Raw genomic sequence first — 25,882 nt, forward strand, 5'->3', positions numbered from 1 at the left:
ATTTCTAAAGATTTGGCTAAATAATAAAGAAACTATTAAGTGTCTCTACCTCGTAATTTATTTCTGACAGCGGCAGGTGCACTAAGGCGGGCTTTAAATTAATCACACGGATCTGTTTGTGGGTGTTATTTTGTTTGATTGACAAGCCTGTAGACTAATGAGGTAAGGCATTGAGCCTCTACCCCTTGACGCATCTGGAACTTTCTGGATTTCAACCAATGGGCGGTCACGTCAAATGAACGCACTTTTTTTTCACAACTCCGTTGTAAATAAACGAATGGCAGAGACGACGATGATAGTGAAATTGCTACCAAAATATAAAACCAATACAAAAACCTACTACTCTTCTGTGTACTAAGGTAATTAAGCTTTAAAGTTATTTCTCAATTGAAAGGCTGCATGAATAAATTTAGCCACTCTTGGCACAGCTGCAGCCTCAGAAGCAATTGAATGACAAAGCATTGAAAGCTTAGCTGCTAGTGCCGAAGCTAATGCTAACTGCTGACATAAACAGTTACCAAGCCAACTCAGCTCTTTAGATGTAGCATGGCTACGGTGTTCACTATAATAAGCCCTACATGTGCCATAGATACGACGTAGCGTATGTCCTTATCAGTACTTTCTGTTAGTACTTTTATTTTAAGCAAACTGCCATAACGGCTCAATATTAACGCAGTGGTTAGCTGTTTTGATACTTGATCATTCGAGGTTGCAGCTCTTTCTTTATCTGTGAATATATTAATATTTTATATGTGTCAGTGCCATAACACGATATGGTTTTTCCCACGATTCCCATGTTATATGCATCCTTCACCCTACAGGCTGTGGTGGCTACGTTGATGTCATTCCTACCCGCCAGTTTGCTGCCTGCCACGAGAGTCAGACTGTGTCGTGTCACACAGGTAGCTTGTGGCCAATGCCACAGGCTCGACCTGCCGAGGGAAGTGGACTATCAACATCGGAAAGAGTTGGCTTTGACAGACCTCTTTAGTCCTGTCGTGCCTATTGGACGAGGAGGTGCTTGTGGATTTTCCATCTTTGAAAGTTGTCATGTCGGATCTAAATAAAGAGGTGGTGGACTTGGTGTGGGGGAGACCCTCCAGTGGTGGAGTCTCTGCATCCATCTTCCGTAGATGGACCCAAGGTATGATATATTGTCTCAACATGTTTAATGAATATCAGGGCTGTAAAACCAACTAAACTCATCTCTAAGCGAAAAGGCTACATCATGTCATTTTTATTATGAAATTGTTGTCTCTAGTTTAAGGCCAGATAAACACCAGAATACCTTATTGTGGTGGACGTGGGTCATTTGAATATTGCACCTAATCTTTCTTCCTCTTGAGTTGAACCTGTGTTTGCTCAAATAGCATTTTGAATTGTTCATGGCTTTCAGATGTGTGTGCTGTGTGAGGTGAAACTATCCAAAAATGTTCTTGTAAAAGAAGTTGCATTTTTGGCAGAATATGTTGTGTTTTTTTCTTAACCACAGGGTTTGTATTCAGTGAGAATGAGCACACAGCCCTGGAACAGTTTGAAGGAGGACCGTGTGCTGTCATTGCACCTGTTCAGGTATGGTGTAATTGAACTGTCTTACCTTTTTTAAAACATTCAGGTCACTATAACCACTATAACCACCATAGTCTCTTAGTGTCCAATCGTCTCATACTGTGTACATGCTGCATGTGTTGAAATTTTATATACTTAAAAAAAAAAAAACATGGGTTAATGCTGTAGTCAGTATTTTGCTTTCTTGTTTAATATGTTCCTTCCACAAACTCCTGAAGAAAGCCTCCTGGCACAGTCATTTATACTTCGTAGCAATTGTTGTTGATGATGATACCCTTAGTTTTAAGAATAAAAAGAGTTGTTTAATTATTTAAAAGCTAAAAAAATCAATGACTTATTGTCATTTGGGATGAACTTCTCTAAATTAAAACTGAAGTCTGTGAACCTTAAAGAAGTTTTGTGAATTTACAAACTGAGGTTGTTTTTTTGCAGGCTTTTTTCTTGAAAAACATTCTCTTCAATAGAGAGAGTCCAAATTGGAGACAAATGTCAGGTAAATTTTCAGTGGAAACACATCAGATTTAATTTTTGATAATGATTTATACAGGTCACCTTCCTACTCCGTCATACATTTTGAATGTTTTTCTCTTTCAGAGGAAGAGCAGAAAACAGCACTGTGTACCACACTGAGTGAAATCCTAGAGTCTGCCTGCCCCAGCCCAGCCACAGAGTTCTGCCTGGTGACCTGGGCCAAGGGACAGATCCCGCACACTAGCACACACACTAATACCCAAACACAACCCCAGTCACAGTCACAGTCGCTAACACAGGACCTGCCAGAGCCCGAAAGCAGCCAGCCACCACAAGAGCAGCAACCCAGTAAGTACTTCTTCTGATATATCCCTGTTTGGCATGTGAAGTTGGAATTGTGGCACACACACAAATGGATACTCGCGTATTCACTGAACCCTGGAATTACAAAATGACTAAATGTATGCTGAGTTTTTACTGTGTTTGCGAAGTGTTTGTTTTTTTTCTTGTGCCTAGCTGCATTGGCTGCTGAGGACCTTGGCTTTGAGCAATTTCACAGTGTTTTGCAGTAAGTGACACTTAATATTCTAACCCGAGCAAACATTTTGCATCTTGATAGCGTGACTGTCTGTCCCTAAAGCAGATCATCTTGAAATTAAATAACACTGTGGGTTTTAAGAGGTATGGTTCTTATTATATGGCTGCTCTTATGGGATGGAGAAATACGTATTTCTCAGAAGATAGCATCATGGGAGGGTGTGTAAGGGGCTGTGTTTGATTCATCTTGTCTGCAGGAATTGGCTCTCACATTGGATTAGCTGTATCACTGTCCTTAAGAGTTGCTGACTCAGCCTTTTTGCTGATTGCCTCATAAAAAAAACTACCTCTCACAACCTTTCTTACACGCATACTTTCACTCTGTCACACATGCACAGACTTAACGAATGCAATTCTGCATTTGGTAGAGGACTTCTGTAACCTCATCACACAGCATACTGGCAGCTGAGACTGCAGTCAGCAAAAAAGCAGGGCAGGCTCACAGTGAAGAAGTGAATACTAAATTAAACTGACAGTTCAACTCGTAAGCTTCCAAGGTGAGGCAGAAGTTTGGTATAGACCTTAACCTATCCTCTGTCCTCTTAGGTTAATTGATATTTGACCCAAACTATTTTTTTTATTTGGCACAGGAAAAAATATTTGTACAACAGTTTTACTAACCTCACAATCCAGCAAATGGTCTGCAGTTTTGGATATATGGAAAATCTCTGTGTCATTTTGTCTTTTTTCAGTAAGCGGACTGTAGTGTCAGTGTCCAGTCTAAGAGAGGAGGTGCTGTCTCTCTACCACACCTGGAGGGGGTGCTGTGGAGTTTTGCTTTTCCTCTACTCAGTAATCCTTACCAAGGTAAAGAACTTAAAACAAGGGAAATCCATAAATGGAAACAAAAGACTGCCTACAAATAATAATGTTTTTAAATGCACTTAATGAGTGTTTTTTAACAAACTTGTACATCAAGTCTTTAATCTTAAAGCTTTAAACCAAAAATATGATTTTTATTTTATCATTTAGCTCTAAACTATTATGTTTATCACTTGAAGTCATTTTTGTGTGTTGCATCAATGTCCAAACACAAAAATTGAAAGCAGATTTGTTTTTCCCGACTCTCTGTCTTCAGGGCATAGAAAACATTCGAAATGAGATCCAGGACACAATGGAGCCTCTTATTGACCCTGTGCATGGCCATGGAAGGTAGGAAAACACCTCATTTCATCAGTACTCCTCATCGTTAGACTTATGTTAAAGGTTATAAATTACTACAAGCTTGTTTTTGTGTGGTAAAAAAAGACAGCTTGTTTTATGTTTTCTTTTGATGTCTCTTTTCTTATCTATTTTTTACAGCCAGAGTCTGGTGAACCTCCTTGTGACAGGACATGCTGTCTCAAATGTCTGGGATGGAGACAGAGAGTGCTCTGGCATGAGTAAGACTTCCGAGAAATTACTGCTGACACACACGCACACACACCAAGCACAATATTCAATTTATGCACATACTGTAGACATGCTCACATTTCTCTATTTTGTTGCCCCAGATTTTAACCATATCCACCAGAGGGCAGTTATTCTTCTAGTCCACAGAAATGCATAAAAAGATCAAATTAACCCTAGTTTGCCATATTTTAGTGGATTCTGATTGTGCTGCACTTTTCTATCCTCTCCTCTAGAACTGCATGGTATTCATAAACAAGCTTCAGTCGGGTTCCTCACGCTTATGGAATCACTTCGCTATTGCAAGGTAAGGACAGAACAAGTTCCCCCCAAAATTGAGGGGAAGTATAAGCATGCAATCCAAGGTTGTTCACGGTGCTTGTGCCAAAAATTTTGTAGCTTTCATTTTTTCAGTTTTTTTGCAACTCCTTACTTCCTTATCAGTCCACATGAGTCTTGTGTTTTCTTCTGAGGCCTTGTAATGCTGGTCTTCAATGTGTGAGGCAGGAACATACAAGATTTTTACACATTTGGAAGCAGTGTGCCCCTTGCTCAGAACGTCTCCTGTGCCACACTGTAAGTCAAAGAGTCGTTCACTATAGACAGTAGTGGTGCAGGTTGTACAACCATTCAGCTTAAAAGTGGTGCAGACTTTTTCAGTGTCACCATAGAAGCACAAAGCGTCAAAGCAGCTGATAAACTTGAGTCATAATGTCCAGCGTCAAACTGCCCTCAGCTCCACCTTCATCATAGTCAATGTTGTGGTTTGTGGTCGTTTTGAGAGGGATTTGTAACATTTAAAACTGACCACACTGTTGCTGCCATGTTTGTACGATGAAGCAGGTAAAACAACACAAATACAGTCATCTTCTCAGCTGATGTCAATTTTAATGAGGTACCCTTTCTTGGAAACAAATAAACACCAAAATACCCAGTGCTACTGTGACGCTGAGATCCAGGATGTATCCAATATGTGAACATAAACTACAGTGAAAGCTCCCGTGTGAAAATATGTGTTTGGACAAAACATCCCAACAGGCCAAGTGTAACCTCCCCTTTTTCTCACTCCACTTTGTGGCATTCATGGATGAAAGCACACATTTGTTAACATAGGTCACAAAATCAGTTTATAATGTAACTCTATACATTGAAATGTTGTTGAGAATTATCATTTATTTGTCATTGGAACCACAAGAAAGCCTAGCTAAGCTGGAGTTGGAAGATGAGCTCTTCAAATAGACAAAGGGAGCAGTTTCAATTAGTGAATAACAAGAAAGTGGATGCCAAAGAAACTGCAGGGCTGTTAAGGAGCATTTTATGTCAAATCTGTAAAAATAAACTTGCATGTGCACTGTTCATGAATTTTGTTTATTTTTCATGTAAAGCAATCAAGCTACGGCTGGAGATGAAGCTGCAACTAGTAGATGATGAAGGAGGTGTAAAGTGAAAATGTGTTATCATTTCTGCTCACATTACTCTACTATTTGTTGAAAATCTAGGGAAGTGGCATACTGCTTACAAAGTTTGATATTTGAACTTTGTTGAAATATCATATACCTCATAAAAAATAGACACAAGTACATTTTTTATGGTTTTTGATTTAAGATGTAAAAGACTCAAAATAGACACTCATTTGTTTCACATGGCCTCTAAGCATGTGTTTGTGTGTTTCAGGTCGGGGCATTCCTCAAGTCTCCTAAGTTCCCTGTTTGGATCCTTGGCAGTGAAACTCACCTCTCTGTGTTTTTCACAAAGGCAAGTTCAACATATGCATCTATACATACTAAAACACATATATCACTTGCGCAGACACACACAGTGTGTAGCACAAGCCTGTCTCCTCACCAGGTTAGAAAAAACAAAATATGGAATGTGCTTAACAGGTTTAATTTATTTCAGGTCAGATATCAATGTGGGGAATAAAAGAGGGGAGAAAAGGGGAGGGGGAAAATGAACACTAGAGATGGTCTTATATGGCCAGTACTGTTTCTTGGCTTTTCACCTATCCAGCATTAGAGAGAAGAAAAGCTCTCACACACACACATGCACACCAAGGCTTCCTCACATGCAAGCCAAAAAGAAAGAGTGTTTCAATTTCTCAAACATCTGTGATTAGATAAACAAAATGTAGTTTTTTAATGTTTGGTCGTGATGTAAAGTGCTAAAGCTGGACTCCAATTAGAGCCTCCATTTACTTCCAGCTTCTGTCTAACTACCCCATTCAGTTCCAACAATATGGACAACACATTTTTTTTGTTTCTTGTCAGTGTTTCCTGCAAAGTTAGGACATATGGAAAAAATTTGAGACTAAAATCTTTTCTCAGAAATGTAAAAACATGAAGCAAGAAAACATGCTGTTAATGACTGGAGTCAGCACACATTAGAAAGGAGAAAGAGAATGCAATAATAAATAAATGATAAGATTTTGATGGTAAAACCCCAGTCTGGAAGTCAAAAGGACTCAATGTTTCTAATGGTTTTCAGTCACATCACTGCTTTAGTAATCAGCCACATGTTGAATAATTTTGAATCTTGGATTTGCTTAATTTTATATCAGTTGGTTATTTAAGTTGTTAGTTCACATTAACCTTAAGCCCTGAGTTAATGCTCCTGTGACATTAAGGAGGCTAATGTTTGACAAATCTGTGGCAACCTTTGAGTCAAGACAAATCATGGCCCTGAAAATAAAACTTTAATACAGCACATTGTGAGAAAAATCTTAGGCTCTCTATTTTTAAGTTCCTCCAAAAGAACAAGTTATCCTGGAGCAGTGACCTGCATATAAAAGGGAATGCCAGGCATGCCACTGGGTTTAGAAAGTAAACCCATAACTGTGAGAGGAAGTTAGCTTTTAGGAAAGGTACAAAGATCACTGTTCAAGTTCAAGCACATCTGCACAATTACCCAAATAAGGCTGTTTATCACCACTGTCAGCCAACATGCCATGTAATACATTGCTGGGCACTCTGCACTAGGCTAGTAGGGTTGCTTGTTGCAAATTGATTCCCCTTGCTCATATGAAAATGGCACCAGAGAGGAAGAGGCAGTCATCTCCATCATAATGCCACACCCTTTAATATGCCATTGATTAAAAGCTCAGTTACATGCATGAAGCTCAAGCCAGCTCTGTGAGTGGATCATATGTTAGCTCTGTGATGACCCAAAGTCGTCATGCATGCACTGATGACTTACCGATTGGTACAACTCCCCTGGCGCTTGTGACATGTTCACATATACACACACACGCTCAGTCTGAGTCTTCAACACACATTCCAAAGCAGAGGGGGAACCTAATCCTGATTAGCAAAAGTGTTGTGTGTGTATGTATGTGTGGCTTCAGGTGGATTGCTTCCTGTAGGGAATGTGATTCCAGGGTTCCCATCTGGTTCCATTTGTCCCACTGGAGACTGTGAACGCAGTTGAGCACTTGAATGGTGCACATGCATGCATATGTTCTGACATACTGGCTGACGCTCCACCAGGCCGGCTCTAAAGCTTCGAGCCTTAAGGCTAAAAGGCAGGCTCGGGGCAAAGAGGGTGCCCTGCTGGTGGACCTCACCGAGTGGCACCCAGTGAAAGGAAATCTATGTTTAGAACTGACTTGAAGCATTTCCCAGGCGCCATGATACAAAAATACTCTCTACCTGTTTTGGAGGCTTTTAGCTCAGATATATGGAGCCATCCCCACAAAAGCAGAAAACCTGATCTCTGCCTCTGATGTGTCAGCGGCTCCTCCTGACTGTCACTGGGGACGGGTGTGTATTCCCTCGAGTCGCTGTCAGTTTGGGACTGTGGCTTTCAGACTATCAGCTTAATAGCATTAGTGTTTTTATCTAATCTACCTACACAAAGGCCATTTCACCATCTCTGATCCCGACACACAACACCCCCACACTCTCTGCCATGCAGAGCATGTGAGTGTGTGTGTGTGAGAGAGAAGCAGGCTGAGTTTGTATAAAGGCATGAAACGGGATCTGCTTTTGGATAAGAGTCTCTGAAACACCAGAAGAAGGAAAAGGGAAGAAAGACAGAAGAAGAGGAGGTTGTGTGATTGATGGGACATATCAAGCACGATGTTTAAAAAAAGATTCTCTCTTCCTTCCTTTTCCTCCTCATGTCTTTGAAGTTATTACCCTCTCCAGTGTACAGCAGGCCAGATGCCCAAGAAAAAGATTCCTCAATGCATCTTGGCCAACCTCTTCAGATTAGTGGTCCCTCATGGGAAGAAAGGAGGAAGAAAGGAAGTAGAAAGGGAAGGATGCACTTTAAAGCATGTGGCAGCGGTCACTCAGGAAAGGGCAAGGGGGAGGGGCGGATCCTCTTGTGACATTTCTCATCACTCTTTCCTCTTCTCTTACTGAGTGATGAGGTACACAGGCTGTGTGTCGGTATCTCTGGAGAGTTACAAGTGTGTCTTTGTGTGTGTGTTTGTACAGTAGTCGTGTTCAGGGTCAGTGATTTACTAGGAGGGAGAGCAGCCGCTGTGGCGCTCTGTTTCCCCTAAGACTCCAGCTTCTGTATGAACGCACAAATTCATGATTCCTTCATGGACCTGCAAGAAGCAGGACTTTAAAGCAAAAGCTATGCTGCAACAAGTGATGTGAGTTTATTTGCCCCTGTGAAGTTTTATTGAGTAAAGCACAGTAAATTTATTGTATCCAGCATGGCTTTTTAGGGTTCAGCCAAAGCTTTCTTTGAGGAGTGTGATTAGCTCAGGTGTCAAAGCTCATAAACCATAGAGTATTTTGTCAAAGAGCCCTCAATATTGACAAGATTTGCCGATTCTTAACACTGGTTTATATTTCATAACATTCCTTCAAGGAAGTTTAGTAAAATTGTGCAATTTCAACCAAGCCTTAATCATGTTTTACTCAATCTCAGCAACTTCCCCTTGGGTCTGCTTCAGTGTGTACCTTTACGTCTTTACAAAGACACGATATCTAAATACTTTGGCTTAAACATATTCAGAGCCCGGCATGCTAGAAATTTAGGGCCTGTTTCCACTGACAGCATTGTGCTTGCACTGCCAACAATCCAGAGCATTCACAGCCCTTCTCATTAGCTCTAATTGTAACCTTTTCAACATGCTAGCTCAAGGCTAGTGTCTGGGTTAGCATCATTTTTTTTGTGTTTCCAGCAACAGAGCGCCAGCTCCAGGAGCTGAAACTGGTGCTTAGCAAACATCAACTCTTTGCTGGGCAAGAGCAAAGCACTGACTACATCAGGGTACAGGGGCAGGGTTACCATAACCAACGATTAGCAGTGGAAAACAGACATTTTTGCACAGCAATTAGTCTGTTATGTTGTCAGAATTTCTCATTCAAAACTTGAAATGGAGGGGAAACTGAAGCAGCAGTGCATGCATACAGTGAACTCCTCCATTGTTGCTTTGCGGGCTTTCATAAAGCGCAGGTGCCCTGGAGTAAATGGCAATGTATACAGTGACATAGTACTGACCTTTTATCGTGATGTAATGATGTGGTTCCAACTTGGCTCCTTGCCAATGGAAAACCAAACCAGTTCCTCAGAAGAATGTGATTAGAACCAACTTAAAACTAGCACCTAATGAACACGTTTTTTTTGGTGAAAATGGGTTATCTGTTAATTTGCAAAATAAATAGTACATAAAGAACAAAGTTAGAAATTTTGTCATAGCATAAGCTGCAGAGCCACATTAGGAAATAAAATAGGGTGTTGGGTGTTGCACTAGTTGTTATAAGTCCCACCCCTTTAAATGTTGGTTGGCAGGGGATTGAGAAGTGGCGTTGACGAGCACAGCAGATTTACAAAAGTTGTTCTATTTTTAAACCCAACACTGTGAAAAAGGGGGGGCTGTTTTTTGATAAAAGAACAGTTGGTGTTGAAAACTCTGAGCTTAATTTTTTTTTTTTTTTTTTGTCAGTCAATTAATCACTGTTGGTGGAAACCGGCCCTTCCAACATTCCAACAGAGGCTTGTATTTTTTTTTACCAATCAGAAGCTATGTTTCAAATGTTGTGTTCAGGTTACAAATGTTGCAACTTTTACTGCAAGACGCTGTGAAATCAGGCATTTAAGACCACATCGATCACAAAGAAAAATGTTCATGTGGATGTGTATTTACCAAGACTTATCGGACTTCTAAATTAAGTCATTTAACAAATGGTAAAAACTTTCGTAACAAATCAAGTAAGCTATAATGAGAGTTTTTGGTCACAGTCAGATGGTAAATATCATTTTTGCCACAGGAACAAATGAAGTAATATCTTGGTTCAGGGTTAATTATGTAAAATTCATGTTATTTAACTTGAATGTGACAAATAATCAAACTCTTGCTGGATCGTGTCAGAACATTGGACTTCTTTACTTTCACTGAAAGGGATTGATTTCTGCCTTTCATTTGATCACAGGGTGTGGGCCACACAACTGCAAAATTACAAAGAGGTGTACATTAACAGGCATTAATAATCTTTGACAGCTCGGATCAAAGGCCTTTGTACTGCAAAGAAAAGCTTTCTGTGTTTGTGTGTGTGTGCTGCATTATTATCTTTTTCCCCCGTGTGTTGTTTTCTGTCATAGAACCCATCATTACGTGATAACACTGTCCTCTGGTGTCTCCTTCTCTTTCTGGAGAGACAGTCTTTCTCGTCTCAGACAGCTCCATTAATCACTTCTCTGTCCTGTCTGTCACACCTGAAATGCATACACACGCAGTAGATGTTACATCCTTGTTTTATGTAGAACAAGAGACAGGTTTCTTATTGTTTTCTGTCCTCATCAATCATATGGGATGCAGACTGGTTAAAGTAAACAGAACAAATGTAAAAACACTGTACATAAAAGCACATCATACAAACAGGCCCCATCCTCTGCCTGTCATGTAGTACGGTTGTCGCTGCCTGTTAGGAACAAGACAGGAGACACTGTCCGAGACCTCTGCTTTGTTGTCTTGAAACCAATCCCTTCAGACGTATTCTATGGCCACTCAGAGCCTCTCAGCACAAACAAAAGCTCTTTGGGTGGACCACAGGAAAAGAAAGAGTAACTCTAGCACCACACTATAGCTACCTGTCTTTTCCCAAAGTAGCTACCTGTAGCAGGAGATAAAGGATGAAAGACACAAGGAAGAATGGAAGAAAATGTCAAGGGCTAGAGGGGAGGAAACACTCCAAACCTGGAGTGCCCACTTAGCACAGGAAGAGGCTGGTAAAAGGGGGTAAAATGGAGCAAGGGAAAAAGAAAAGAAACGGGTAAAAAGCCTTCAGGGCATGAGCTGTGGACCTGAGAGAGCCACTAAGTCTGGTGTGGAGAGAACAACATAGGTGCAGAGGAACCAAGGTGAGGTTAGGGGTTGCCTCTTCTAAGTATATAAAAAGTTAAAGAATAAATAGGGGATCACATTCACATTTTCTGTAAAGCTCAGATTAGTCAGATGTAATGAGACAAGTTTAGATGTGTCAGTCCAGGCTTCACTGTCAAAACTGCATCATACCCAATATGCACAAAGCCCTCTTGTCATTTTAGATTTGGCTGTCATGTTTGAATTAAGAAAATAAGAATTGTGGTTTTACTTGGAACAAATGTTCTGAATTACTTTGTGTATATAAGTCCTTGGGGAGCTGGATGTCTGTGTTTTTCTTGCTTTGTTCATATGGAGAGGAGCTTGTTTTTGCTGTCGAACTGCAAGGACTGGAATGTGCTCCTTAATTTTGTGAGGCACAAAGGACCTGGCACCGGTGCAGAAGTGCAAATGAGCATGTTTCCACTAAATCTCTAAGTATGAATATTTGCACCAGTTCAGGGAATAGAAACTGTCTTGTTTTCCAGTCTTAACAAACAAATTTCCAGCAGGGGACAGGCTTAATTGTGCACCAATTCTTCCTCTGACACAGACACGCAGACACACAGTGGAATTGGGGGGAAATAAACGCTGACACACACAAAAAAACACACACTTACATACACCTTCCCTGTGGAGTCGGCTAACTCCATGACATGTTTTCCTACTCAGCAGCATCTTCCTCAGGCCTCTAATAAAACAGAGATCAAAGCAGCCAGCTAGACCTGTCATCACACAAACACACACACATGTAATTTCTGCAGCGATCTTGTCTGTTCCTATGTTCATGATCTTATCCTCACGTGAGTCATTGTCCTTTTCTGTTCTTGGGTGTTCATTAGCCCCATATTAGTTTGTTCAGACGGTAAATGATTAGGTGTTTTGTTTTGTTCAGCCTGTTGATGACTACTTACAAGTGTTTGTCTTCTGTTTAACTGTTGGCATCCAGTAACTGTGGTCCACTGGGTGATGTACACGTGCTGTAACTTTGCTTTTCTCCAAGATGATAAATTGTGTAAGTGCACTCTGGTTCATGTGGCACATTGAGCTTGAAGGATGTTGTATCAGAATTAAGGACCATTTAGCTTTTCATCACTTTAAAATGAGAGATGTTTTCAGTGCGTGTGTACAGTTTTCTTGGTGTAATATCTGTGAAGTTCAAGTTTCAACACAGATAACTTATGTCATCCCACACAAACACTGATCTCTTACATGTAGTCAGCCATGAAGGAACTTTTTCAGCACTTCACTCCTCCTGGGACACCAAAATGACCTTTTTTCACCCCCTGTAACTGCAGCACAGACATATCATGCTAATGACAAATCCACTGTCAGATTTATGGTGCCTGTAATGTTAACACACCAGGACCCTGTTCTACTCCATGCAACGGAGCAGTGTGAGAGAACGTGTACACTGGTCTATGCATGTTTTTCTTTGCAGCTGGAGAGTCAACAGCTGGGAGTCATCTCTGCCTGTAGTGTCCCACTGAACCCCCCCATCCCTCAGTAAGCCCTGAATACAGAGTCATAAGTGGACTATGAAACCCTAGCAGCCCGCGCAGATCTGAGGCTCAAGCTTTAATAAAGGGCAGCTAAAGAAGATGAGCAGGGTTCAATTGCTTTTCAAAAACACAGTGTGTTTGTCCAGCGCTTTGTTGTCTTCCTCACTTGAAGGGAAAAACGGTGAGAACTCCTTGACTTTCGCCTCCACACTTGCTCCTTCTGTCTCTGAGCTACTCTTTGTTTGCTTATACTCATGGTTATTAGTGCAAAGTAGAGATAAACTAAGATACCTTTGCACTTTATTATGTGTTGTTCATCTTAGCTGCATGGTTATCTGAGGAAAGGTTATCAAGTTAACCATTAAGTTTGAGAAATACTTGCTTATACAAAATGTGAGAGAATAGATGGATTAGAAAGTGTTGGAAACGGGGTGCTTTTTCCCTCATCTTGTTTCCTGGTGTTCGTTGATGATGATAAGAGATGAAAAAGAACGACTCAGTTCTCATTTTGATACTGAGATTTAATGATTACAAGCCAAAAGATGTACAACAGATCTGGGTTCTTTTTACCTTTCCCTATTCACAGACATTCACTGGGTAAAAGAACCCCCTATCTTGTCCCTTAAACCCTTTTATCATTCTTTTCAGCTCCTCCTAGTTTAGACACGTCATTTCCCTAGTCTGAGTCTTCTGGTGTACGTCACATCACCGCCTCTGTGCTCGTTCACGTTGTTGTTCTCTTACAGGACACAGCAACATCGATAGGTTACCTAAAAAGGAATTATATCATACACATACAGACACTTGCAGACACATACACTCATGGCCTATGTAAAGACAGACCTTTAACTTCCTCCATTCTATGTTTTTCTTTTTTCTTTCTTTTTTTATGCAGTTGAACTTCCTGTTATTTATCCCTTACACTTGCAAATTATAAAACAACACTGTTTCACACCTCAGTCTTCCTCATTTTAAAACTGAAAATACATCATTTATATGAAAAACACAAATCATACGAGAATACTCCTTTGTCACAGCTCAAAGCTAAATTCCTCATAGTATTACTTTTATTCTTTTTTAGTTCTGAGTGATCTGTGGCCTCTCAGGAGCTTAAAACCATCTGTAAAGAAACTTGTTAATTTATGACCGCATATGAGCACATTTTGATAATATTTTAGCAAAGCACATATACACAAGTTAGATATTCCAACAAATGATGGTCCCTTCTCCTAATAGCAGAACTCAGAGTAGAGTGGATTTCCTGCCTTTATATCTTCTATCAAGCTGTGTTACACTGCCACAGACGTTACTCTTGGGTTGCAAGATTCTGAGGATTTTCAAAGTTGGAAACATTCCATGGGAAATTTCAAAAATTGATTGGAATTAACAGGAATTTGGGGGAAATTACACTGACTTCATTTACCTGTTAATACACATGTATGCATATTAAACATTTTGGTTTGTTATAAGCAGACAATAATTATAAATGACACTTAAAAAGGAATTTCCCAACTGATTCTAACTGTCATAAATATGAATTAAGATTTGCCATGAGCAAACATACAAGCAAATATGCCAGAGACTATGTTTATAAATGACACTAGTTAGTTTTTAGAACCATTGAATTGTAATGGTTTCTTTCACAGAACAACAAAACCCATGAATGATGAAAAATAAAGAAAGATTCAGGTATTAGAATGTCGAATTATTTATTTCAGCTCATCTTCAGGCCGTGCTTATCTACTCTTTGAGGACCTAGACCTCACTGTCTTCAATGGCTACTGTCTTGTAAAGACTAGTCATCATTTTCACTGTCACAGAGTGACTATTTTCACAAAACAACAACAAAAATCATTAATGTTAGAAAGTCAAAGAAGTTTTACTCAATCCAGTTTTTAGATAAATTAATTAGTTGATGGAAATAAAACCTTGAAAATTTCCAATATTTCCAAGCTAAAATCCCCATGGAATTTTTTTAGGAAACTTTCTTGAAATTCACCAGAAACTTTTCAACCCTTTTGCAACCCTACATCAATCTCAAACTGTTTTCTCTCAATGTGTTCTTATGTTTTTTAAATGCAGTTCATGCCTTTAAGAGAGAACAGCATTTTCGTATTTGGGAAAGTGACAGATGTAGAAAAAAGAGTTTAAGAAAGACACTCCACACTTCAGAGAGTTATTCCAAAACTGGATAAATGTAAGCAGAGGGGGTTTTGCATGATCTCACAGGCCCTCTGTTGACAGCACCCTGAGCCAGAATCTAAGTTGTTCATTAAATCAGTGTCCACTCTGCAGCCTCTCATACATGCAGATCTGCTCCCCCTCATTTCTGATCCCCCTTGTGAACACATCTCATTCTAAACTTAAGCAACAAACAAACATTGTTGAGCTTCTCATAAATCAAGTCCTGTATATGTAAAGCTCAATTTCCTGATTGTGTGTTTGGAGTGAAAACAAGCCGTCTAACTTTATCAACAGATCAGTTAATAACCCAGTAGGTTCTGGTGATTGCACCCGCCTCCTAGATTTCACAAGTCACACACACATTCATGCACAGTGTGCTGGAGATGTGCATCACACACAAGGTTACACTGGGTGGTACTGTCTTGTTTGAAGACTGCATAGTTTCACAGTGATGTGTTGTACATTAGTCCTGCTAAACCTTGTCATAAACAATCAGAGCGTGTCAGTAGATCAAGATGATCACCACTTCATGCCGCACTCAGCTCGTGTCATGTTTCAGCACTGATGAAAACACATCCCCTCATAATGTGATCTAATTCTTCCTCTCCTCCCTGCTCTTTCCATCTGCTCACTGTCCTACTGTAACACTCCCTCTACCCTTGCTTGAATCAGATGTTAACTTGGCACTCACAAAGTAAGGAAAGTTGTGTTTTGCAGATTGTTTCTTTGTTGTAACAATGTTTCTTTGCAAAGAATCTCATACCGTTGGAAAGCCCTGGTCGCTTCAATAATCTCATCCACCAAACAAGAATCAAAGGCAGAAGAAGCTGCTTTTAATGACGTTCTTTTATTGTACCTTTTACCGTACCTATTTATTTATTATGACGTGCTGTAGACCTCTTAGCCAGGTCACCCTTGCAAAAGAGATCCAGATCTCAATGGGTTTTTATCTGGTTAAATAAAGGTTAAATGAAAAAAAGGGGGGAAAATGGCACTGGCAGACAAGATTTGGCAGTTTTTTAATGGCACACAAATGGCTTCCAAATGGTAAACAACAGATAAATCTACTGAACACAAATTCCCTTATTTCTGTGCTGAATTTATGTTTGGTCAAACTTCTTAACATTGTTTTGTGCATGGTTGCTCATTTTGCTTCTCTTTCTCTATTCATGTATTAAATCCTCTCTCATTGTTCCCCTTCCTTGCTCTCTTTTTATAGGAGATGACCCTCGTAGGCCCAGAATCCCCATCAGAACAGGCAAGAAGGGTCTTCCAGTCATTTGATCCTGAAGGTGAGGACCAGCAGGTTCTTGTTACATATGTGATAAACACACTGTTGTCGAGTTGCTAATGAGTCACGTCTCCCTCTTTTCACCCCCTGCACACTTGTTTAACAGACTGTTCTCGTTTATTTGCTTATTAAAACAACAGGTACATGAAAATTCTGGCACACTCATGTAATTTAATCAATCCAAAGTCTCGATAATTACACAAATACACACAGTGAAAACAATATCCCGTCTCTGTTGTCTTTCTCTCTCCGTCTTCCCGGTAGAGCAGATGCATTTATAACCTCCAAGCCCTCCCTGCCTCTCCTTCCTTGTCTTCATTATTTTCTTCTGCAGGCAGATAGGGTCTGTTTTCTCTCCTCTCATCTCCTCTGTTGTTGTTTAGGTTGGTGAGATCAGCTTCTCTAACAGCTGAGTCAACTCTCCCGCTCCTTCCAAGTCTCTTTTATTTTACTAAACCTCCTTTTTGGCCACTTCCAGGTGACTGGGGTAAAAGGCAAGGAGAAGGATGCAGAGAGGGACACAGACACAGTTACAGTAATAATTTAGAAAGAGGACAGCTGTGTCTAAGGGCCTATTCAGACCTGGACTGTTTGGTCCGCTTTAAATGGACCAGGGTTCGTTTCCTACGCTGGTCCGGACTTTCCATGCAGGTGTGAATAGACACAAACAAACCCTGGTGCGGACCAAACAACCGGACCAAGACCCACTTTTTGAGGTGGTCTTGGTTCGCTTCCAAACGAACTCTGGTGCGGTTTGTGGTTCTCCGGTGCAGGTCTGAATACAAAACAAGGACTATCCGAACTAACTACAGGATGCATACGCCTTTTTGGCCTATAAAGCCACCGTAACCTAACATTTTTGGTTCATACCTGATCCTCCGTCCTCTGTTTAGCCACGCTGTTGCTGGCATGTTGTGGGTCAGGACACGCAGAGCATAGCTTCTCCTTGCTGCGCGCATTCGTCTTCGCTGTTCCAAAATTTGAAACAGTGTTGTTAAGCCTGCTTTGAAGGAGCTGCTCTTGAAACTGAAAATGATTTTGCAGCTCTAATAAGAGCACAAACACACGTTTTATCCATTTCCGGGTCTGTATTTTGTGTGCCGCCCTTTGTCAGTGCTGTCCAATGAGAGCACTGATCGTCACACACGTGGATGTGTTTACAGAATATAGTCCACTTGCAAAAAGTACAATCTGAATACGAACAGCACCAAACGAAAAAATAAAGTCCGCTTTTGGTGCGGACCAAACAAGTGGACCAAAGGACTTTTCTGGTCTAAATACAGCCTTACTTTCAGGGGGTGTGCAAGATAATGTCTTTAGATGGAGATGAAAGTGTTGTATGTTTCTGTGCGGGCATGGATGGGAATGGAATTGAAATGAAACATGTCAATGTGGCATCAGTTATGTTTTTATAAGTGATGCACCGATATCAATCCAGGTATCAGGTATCGGTGGATCGGTGCCCCTCAAAGCTGGATCGGTATCAGTGGGAAGTAGCCAATCCATGGTGCTGATCCAGGCAACCAGTTTTCTCCCTTTTTTTTTCTGGTGCTCTTGGATACTTGATTTGTAATGTTACCTCTTGTGCACTTTCTTTGATTTTTGCTGAATTACCAGTCTACAGGGTAAAAAATATTACAATTGAATATTAATTTCTGCACATTCTGAAGCATAGTTTTTTTTTTACCAAACTGCTGATAAACATTTAAATATTTTATAGTTTAAATAAATATTAACTCCACTAGGTCCATTTACTCATTTTTTGTCTTTTACCTACAACATTACCAGTCTTATCCCACAGTAGGGCATGCAGGTTATTATTAAACACTGTTATCAGAACGATATTGGTATTGGTCGATACCCAAAGCCTAGGTATTGGTATCGGAACCAGAAAAGTTGAATCGGTGCATCCCTAATTTTTATAGTGGAATAGAAAAAAAGAGAAAAGGAGGAGAGAAGCCATGGCAAGAACAAAAACATGGATGCACTAAGAGTTACCCATGTTGCAAGATGAAGTTCTTCTGATGCAAAGTGAAAGTTGCTGTTCTCTGCTTGAGTAAACATCATTATTTCATATCTGGTGTGAACAGCTTTCCTGTGTGTACAGATCTTTACATGTTGTGCAAGAGATTTTACAGTTAGACAGATTCTTCCTGCTCAAAGTGGTTTTGCTTGGTCGAGCAACAGAGACAGCAAATATGTAAACTTCACTCTTGTTTTTTGTCGCATTTTTGTCTGTTCGGCACAGAATGCAGCTTTGCACAATCTTAAATCCTGCCAGAACATTCTGTGAGCCATATGGTCTGTTTCTCACACACACTTGTACAGCGACACAAACATGCACCACAATAGATGTACAGCTTTAAATGTCCATCATACACACACAGCAGTGATGTACTGTGTGCGCGCACATTCACACTCTGCAGTGTACACACACACGCTACAGCCAGCAGCACTGTTGAGTGCTGTGTAAAAGGACCATAAATCTGTCTGTGTCATATGTAGAGTCAGCACAGCTCCCTGTGTTGTGGAATGAGGGCGCCAGACGCATTCACACGCACTGCACTGACTCACCAGACATACGCACACAGCAACCCACGGTCTCACATTGTTCTCCAATATTTGGTGTTTGTCATTGTCCCTGTGTGGAGCGTGTGTTCGTCTCTGTCTCTGCTGTGAAACTCCCGGTTGAAAGGATGGCATCTGGCTCTGAAAAAGGCATGATTGAGCCACGTCAGAGAGGACGAGCAGTCGGTTAATCTTCTTCACTGCACACCAGGGGTTTACGCATGTATCCCAACAACAGGCCACACAGGAACACATGTTGATGTTTAAGTGAGACAAAAGCAAAGTGCCTGGACACACACACACACACAGACAGACATACTCACAAATATTCTTTTAGGGCAAAACCACATGTTAGTGTTTAAAGCTTCTCCATCTCAGGTAAAGCAATCATCACTGCCATGGAATGTAGGTCAGAGAGGGAGGACAAGGTGTGTGAGTGTGTGTGTATCTGTGTGTGGTTTTTAAGCTTTTTTTAAGTTTGTGAGATGAGCTCATTCCCCAGGGCGTGTGATGTAAATATTACTTGTGCCACATGTGCGTAGGTGAAGGTTTCCCCAAGTTTTCAGCTAAAGCCTGTGTTTTATGTTCTGTCCAGGGTCGGCCAGTGCATTAGTCTCTGCCTATGTCTCTCACCCTTTCTTTTTCTCTCTCTCCAGATAATGGCTTCATCGCAGAGTCTCTGCTGGAGGACGTGATGAAAGCCCTTGACCTTGTCTCGGAGCCCGAGTAGTAAGTGCTTGCATGTTCAAGGCAGCTTGTGTTAGTATTTCAGGTTTTGTGTGTGTGTGTGTGTGTGTGTGTGTGTGTGTGTGTGTGTGTGTGTGTGTGTGTGTGTGTGTGTGTGTGTGTGTGTGTGTGTGTGTGTGTGTGTGTGTGTGTGTGTGTGTGTGTGTGTGTGTGTGTGTGTGTGTGTGTGTGGCACCTGTAGAGCTTCTAAAGTTCCTGCTCCTAAGTCATGGCCAGGCCAGGTCAGCCACCCTTTCCTCATGTTTCACTACCAGGCTACTATAAAGTGAGTCCACAGCTAGCCCACTATGAAAGCTGAGGGAGAAAGAAAGAAAGAAGGAGTGAAGGAAGGAATGAGAGTTGGAAAACAGAGGCTTAAAGAGAGAGATCATTAACAGCAGGAAGAAAGAGCGAAAGAGGGAGGAAATGCTTTAAAGCGCCGCTTCAAACAGAAGCACGTTCTCTTCGGAGAAACAATAAGCCCCAGCGCTGCAGCCGTGGGCCTGGCCGGGTAACTGGACCACTGATCTGCTCTGCAGATCCCCCAGATGGCCGATACATCACAACACAACACGGCAAACCTGTGGGAAGAGTCCCAGTACAAACAAGCAAGCCTCATTCCTCCCCCTAGTAACAGGAGAGTTATTGCAGGGATTCCACCTTGGAGGAAAAAAATGTATTGTTTTTAATGTTTAGCAAAAGATTAATCAGAGGATCCAGGATCATCACTCACAGAAGATGGGGTTAGAGTGTTTAAGTTTTCTGTGACTAAGTATTCTTACAGATCCTGAAACATTTTGCAGTGAACTGCTCCTGTTTGTGGTCAACCATCACAGAAAGTTCTCAGGAAAAGCTGGGATAGACCATCAAGGCGTTCCAGTCTCTCTTGGTCATGTGTTTTTCTGTACTTGTGATGGTTCTGAACAGAAACCCCTGTTTGTAATCTGGCTGTGATGAAAGATAAAGGACAAATCTGTTAAAAAAAAATACTGTTAAAAAATAAAAAACATTTAAGTTCTTCTACATTTCAGCCATGTGCAACCATCCCGACATTCAGCTTTTGTCCAAGCATAAACTAGACAATACTGATGTGAGCGTCCCATTTCTCTAGTTGTTGCCTCTGCGGTCATTTTTACAGTGAGTTCCCATATGAGAGACACTCGTCTCAACTGTACATCTTGTGGTGCGCATTGTTATGATTTTCTTTTCACTGGAGATTTTTTTCCTGTCACTGTGCCAGACTATCCAGTTAGCTCGGTGAAGCTGCATGATACAAAGGTCTGATCACCGCAACAGTAACAAATGAAACGACCCACGCTGTTCAGACAAACCTTCACTCGAGTGTGTGATGGTACTAACAGTATCATCAATTGAACTAAAATAATATTTATGGCATTATTTTTGCAGAATTATGTGTGTATCATGATCATTGTCATCCTTTCCATTTTTAAATGATCAGGTTGTACTTCTCTCCAAAGGATGCAGTAGAAGTTTTTATTTCTGTCCCTTTAAGAGATTCAGTTTTGTTGCTTATTGACGCTTCATGAGGCTCACTCGCGGCTTTCTGTGCCGTCCCGCCGATCCTGCTACAGGCTACTCGTACAAATCCTCAGATGAAGAAACAATCATTCCTGAGTCTTGGTATAAACCTTATTTCCCTGGTGCCTGGTCCAAATGCCCTTTTAAGGCAATCTAACCAGATTCTTTTTTATCATGGTAGAATTATGATAACACTGATCTAACAAGTAGGAATGTCTGGAAAGAGGTATATTTAGTTGGACTCTGGTATTCATGAAAACATGCACGCACTCTCCAAAACACGCATGACAAGTCCAGTCTAAGTGATGAGGTGATTGTAAATTTGACTCGGTTTTCATGCACCAAAATAAAAAGGTTTTGGAACTGATCGAAAAGCTCCTCAGAGCCCCCTCTTACTCTCATATTTGACCTCTATGTTTCTTTTTTCTCTTTTGTCCTTTCTTTTTTTCCTCTCTGTGGATTTTGGATCTTGTTTCCTGTACTGACTTTTTATTTACTTCCTTACTATCTCTGTTCCTACGTCTGCGCCTTCTCAGTGTCAGTCTGGTGAAGAGTAAGCTGGATCCAGAGAGTTTGGGCATTATTCTCCTGGGCCCATTCCTGCTGGAGTTTTTCCCTGATCAGGTATGTGTGTCTTCAGAGATACACACAGCATGGCAAACAGCTTCCACTCATCCTCTGATCCGTATCATGGTAAAAACACATGGAAAAAAAATGTGTTCACAGATTTGACTGACACTGATGTCTATTTTCTGCATGTGCTTAGTGGTTTGTAGACAATCTTTTTTTAAGCCAAAACATTCATCTGGGGGTCTCATGTGGATTTGTATGTGTGTGTGTTCACCATCATCTGATGCTTAGAGAGAGCAGTGAGGCGCCTTTATTAGGCAGGGTGAGCAGGGAAGACAGGAGAGGGGGAGAGATAGAGAGGAACTGTGTTAAAGTGATCAGGGCTTTAGGGACTCAGTAGAGGAATGGTCCTGAGCCACAGAGAAATTATACAACCATTAGCCAACTGGACACACACTCAGACACACGTGGGATCGGGGTGAGGGCTAAGGTTTCATATATCAGCATATAAACACGAGAAGCTGAACACCCTCGCAGACAACACACCCTATTAGCATTCTGCACCTTTGAGCCAAAGCCATGGGAAGTGTTTTGGCTCACTGTCATTGTTTGGGCTTTTTTTGTAGTGCTGGCTGTTTTCTGGTAATTAGAGCTGTATTTCAGCTCTGTGTCAGACACACACACATTTGTATTTGAGTATGTGAGACTTAAAGTAAAGCATTGCTTGCAGGCAGATATGTGTCAGTTTGAGTTATAAAATGTTCAGCTTCTGAGGGTCTTTACCTCAGTTTCTTTCGCTCTCTAACAGAGTTGCATGTTTTCACTTCCCCTCCCTGCTTGTGTTTCAGGATTCAGGAATCCCAGACTCATTTCCCATCTACCACTACAACGGGCTTAAGCAGTCCAACCACAACGAGAGGGTAAGACGCTTTTCTGAGGCAGATTTTTGATGATGGTGGTTGCTTTTCATAACCTCTCTGTCCTTGTGCTCATTACTCCTCTTCTTTTCCTGCCATCATTCACACACACACATACACACACACATGAAAATTTGTGGGCTACTCCAGAACAAACAGTAGCTATTGCAAGCCTAATAGCATGTCCATCCATCCAAAAGCCTCTGGTTTAGCCTCCTATTTCTCCAAGTGGTTTCAGCACAGAGGCCACTGTCAGCAGGCTCGCTGTGATGGATGGTCAAACACAGGCCTATTAGCCCGGCTTAGTGTGATGGATGATTGTCACCGGGAGAAGTCGGTGGCAAAAATCTGTTACTCAGGAATATCACTTTCTTCATCTGTCCGTTTCGTCTCGTCTGGAGAGCAGCAGTTTTCCACAGCGCTACCTGAAAGTGTAAGAAAGGTACCACATGTGTGCCCACACAAAAGCTTGAGCGTGCACACACACACACTCACACACACATAGGGCAGCCTATAAGACAGTAATGGTATTTCCATTCCTATAGCTCCAGATGGGAAACACAGACCTGCAGACGACATGTCTCTGAAGCTGGTATATAGGCTAAATGTGTGTGCTTGTGTTTTGTGTGCACACTGGTGTGTTATTTACAAGCATACATCCTTTGCATCCTGTCCAGATGTCTACGAAGGGATTGTCTAAGAAGAAGTTTGTGTGTGTTCTCAGGTGGAATACGTGGAGGGAACAGCTTTGGTGCTAGGTTTTGAGGACCCGATGGTTCGGACGGACGACACTCCTGTCAAGCGCTGCCTACAAACTAAGTGGCCCTACATCGAGTTGCTGTGGACCACTGACCGCTCCCCGTCACTAAACTAGTACTAACACAGTCCTTGTGTGTGAGTGTATGTGGATGGACCACCTCTACTGCACACACTCACACACCCACTGCTCCTCTCCAGCTTCCTTTCTACACGCTGACCCTGTAAGGTCAGCAGAATGCAACAACTGACACATGTACAACAATGAGAAAAACACAAATGCACCCCAGAGACTGGAACACATACATGGACTAAACTTCAATGCCTGAGATTCATTCTGTCACTCTCACACATTCCATCACTACAGCTTGTAAACGACACACAGGATGTTGATGATTATTTAAAAAAGAAGAAAAAAACTTCATATGACTGTTTATTTTCACAGCTCTGCTCTGTGCTGACCCTTCTGCTACAGTTGGGCAGTAGGCAGCATGAGACGCTGTTCAGAGAGCAAACTGGTTTGGTTCAGCGACGCGGTGTTCACCACATGTTCAGCCAGTCGACTGTGAAACGCTACTGTTAATCCAGCTACAGGACTGTTCGAGGGAAAATCTACCAAAGCCTTCCACATATGAGAACACAGACAAACACACACATTCATCTCACACACAAACAGATACACACACAAAGCTACGTGTTTACAGCATAAAGGGACCAACACAACACACAGAGAGTTGAAAATGTAAAAAGCAGTATTCCAAGCTGGTATAGGCGCTCTGTATGTTGGTGCGTGCTTCGTGCACCACAAGGAACCACTCTGAAGTTGGCTGAATGCTCATGTATTTATTCTCACACTCGACAAAGGTTCTGGAATAAACACTTTTTTGTTGAAAAGTTGTGTTGCTTGATAGATTTAAAATCATATATGTCCTGTGTGTGTGTGTCTCTGTGTGTCTGTCTTGTCTCATAAATAACATCCTGACCCTGACATGAGACTAACTTGGGTTTCAGGATCTTCAAGGTCTGTCTGGATCCTACTCATCACTAAATCACAAACCTGCTTGTGTTTCTGTCCCCAGAGACTTAAAGTCAGTAATTGTGTAAATCTCCAGGACACTGATGGTCACTTAAGAACGTCTCTGTAAACAGAAAATACTCCTCACATTACATGTTCCTCGTTATCAAAACTACCATAAAGTAGATGCATAGGCTCATCACACTCGCTCCTTAAACAGACCAGTGCCTGATGCTTCTTTTTTAATTTACTCATCCTTCAAGTCAAGCGTCAGACAAATAGCTCTTTATACCATGAAAGTAGACCCAGAGTTCTTAACTCAGTGTTTCTGCATCTGTGGATGTGTGCTCCTGTTTGTATCTGTACACAGGAGAGTTGAAACATTGGCAGGGTGTGTGTCTAATGGATTAGTCTAATGCAGAAATGATGTGGGCCTAATCTGACACAACAGGGTCTCATAATGAGTGTGTACAGAGAGCAGGAGAACATGAGCACAGTATGTAGAATATAAAGCACTTCTGTTAATGTGCATTAATCAACCCTGAACGAATTGTGGTGAATGTGGGAACAGAAGATATTTGCAGACTGATTATCTAGACTGGTACATGAGTGTGTGTGCATGTTTCCAGACTTGATATGTGATTGTATTTTGTCGGATGTAAAACAGCAGACTATAAAAATGAGCCTGAGCAGTATTAAAGTTCACCTTACCTGGCGTCATAACACAGACACAGTAAAGCCAAGTGAACAGGAATGTGTCTCTTCACTCCATCACACTCACCATCTTAGTTTTTTCATCAACTGAGGAAACACATCTGTCCCTCATGTGCTCTTATTTTCAAGGATTTTTTCCTCATATTTACATAAAAGCAGCTGAGAAAGAACAGACTCCCTCCTTTACACTCTTACTCCTTCCAAGCAGACTCCACTGTTTTTGCACCAGGAGCTAAATTTGACGTTTTCAAATGAAACAAAAAAAGATGGAGACATGTCACTGGGATAGAATGATGGAAAGAAATGTGTTGGAGCGAGAGGGCAGTGCAGAAAGGGGCTGTGGAGGTGACAAACTTCTCCATCTGGCAGGTCAAGGTTTCAGGTTTTCTCACACACACTCTTTACCTCACCTCCTCACCTGCTTCTTATCAACTCCCCTGACAGGAAACACACTCCAGGGCCGTTTTCCAACACTGCGAGGCAGTTCTCTAGAGTTTAATTCATTGCTAATTTGCCCATAAAACGAAGTTTGATTAAAACAAACTCCCCAAACTAGTAAACCAAACTAGATCGAGGGCTTTCCTGGAAGTGTGGACTTTTCTTTTACTCACGCACAATGAATCAAAGACGCGCCTTTGACAGTCTTTTAGGATTTACCCTCTTTTTTTTTCTATCACCGAATAATATTGTTTTCAGCAAGACCGAGGAGTGTTAACTCTGGGGTTTATGGAGAAAAATTACCAGGTGTTGAGTGAA

The 25,882-nt window shown here is 41.3% G+C and overlaps 1 protein-coding gene across 1 annotated transcript; it reads left to right on the forward strand.

Moving 5' to 3' along the window:
- The first annotated feature begins 204 nt into the window (after positions 1–204).
- mindy3 (MINDY lysine 48 deubiquitinase 3) lies at positions 205–24,281 on the forward strand. The gene is made up of 16 exons (XM_074683142.1): positions 205–359; positions 822–1,144; positions 1,493–1,572; positions 2,002–2,062; positions 2,164–2,388; positions 2,557–2,608; positions 3,330–3,444; positions 3,716–3,789; positions 3,940–4,019; positions 4,263–4,333; positions 5,701–5,781; positions 16,250–16,322; positions 19,546–19,618; positions 21,691–21,778; positions 22,573–22,644; positions 23,366–24,281. The coding sequence occupies exons 2-16, from the start codon at positions 1,051–1,053 to the stop codon at positions 23,513–23,515; spliced, it is 1,389 nt and encodes a 462-aa protein (XP_074539243.1). The 5' UTR covers positions 205–359; positions 822–1,050; the 3' UTR covers positions 23,516–24,281.
- The last annotated feature ends 1,601 nt before the right edge of the window (positions 24,282–25,882 follow it).

This window comes from Halichoeres trimaculatus, unplaced genomic scaffold (assembly GCF_033239565.1).
Source record: "Halichoeres trimaculatus isolate MK-OKI-2021-1 unplaced genomic scaffold, fHalTri1.1 fHalTri1_scaffold_12, whole genome shotgun sequence".
In the NCBI taxonomy this organism is placed as follows: domain Eukaryota; kingdom Metazoa; phylum Chordata; class Actinopteri; order Labriformes; family Labridae; genus Halichoeres; species Halichoeres trimaculatus.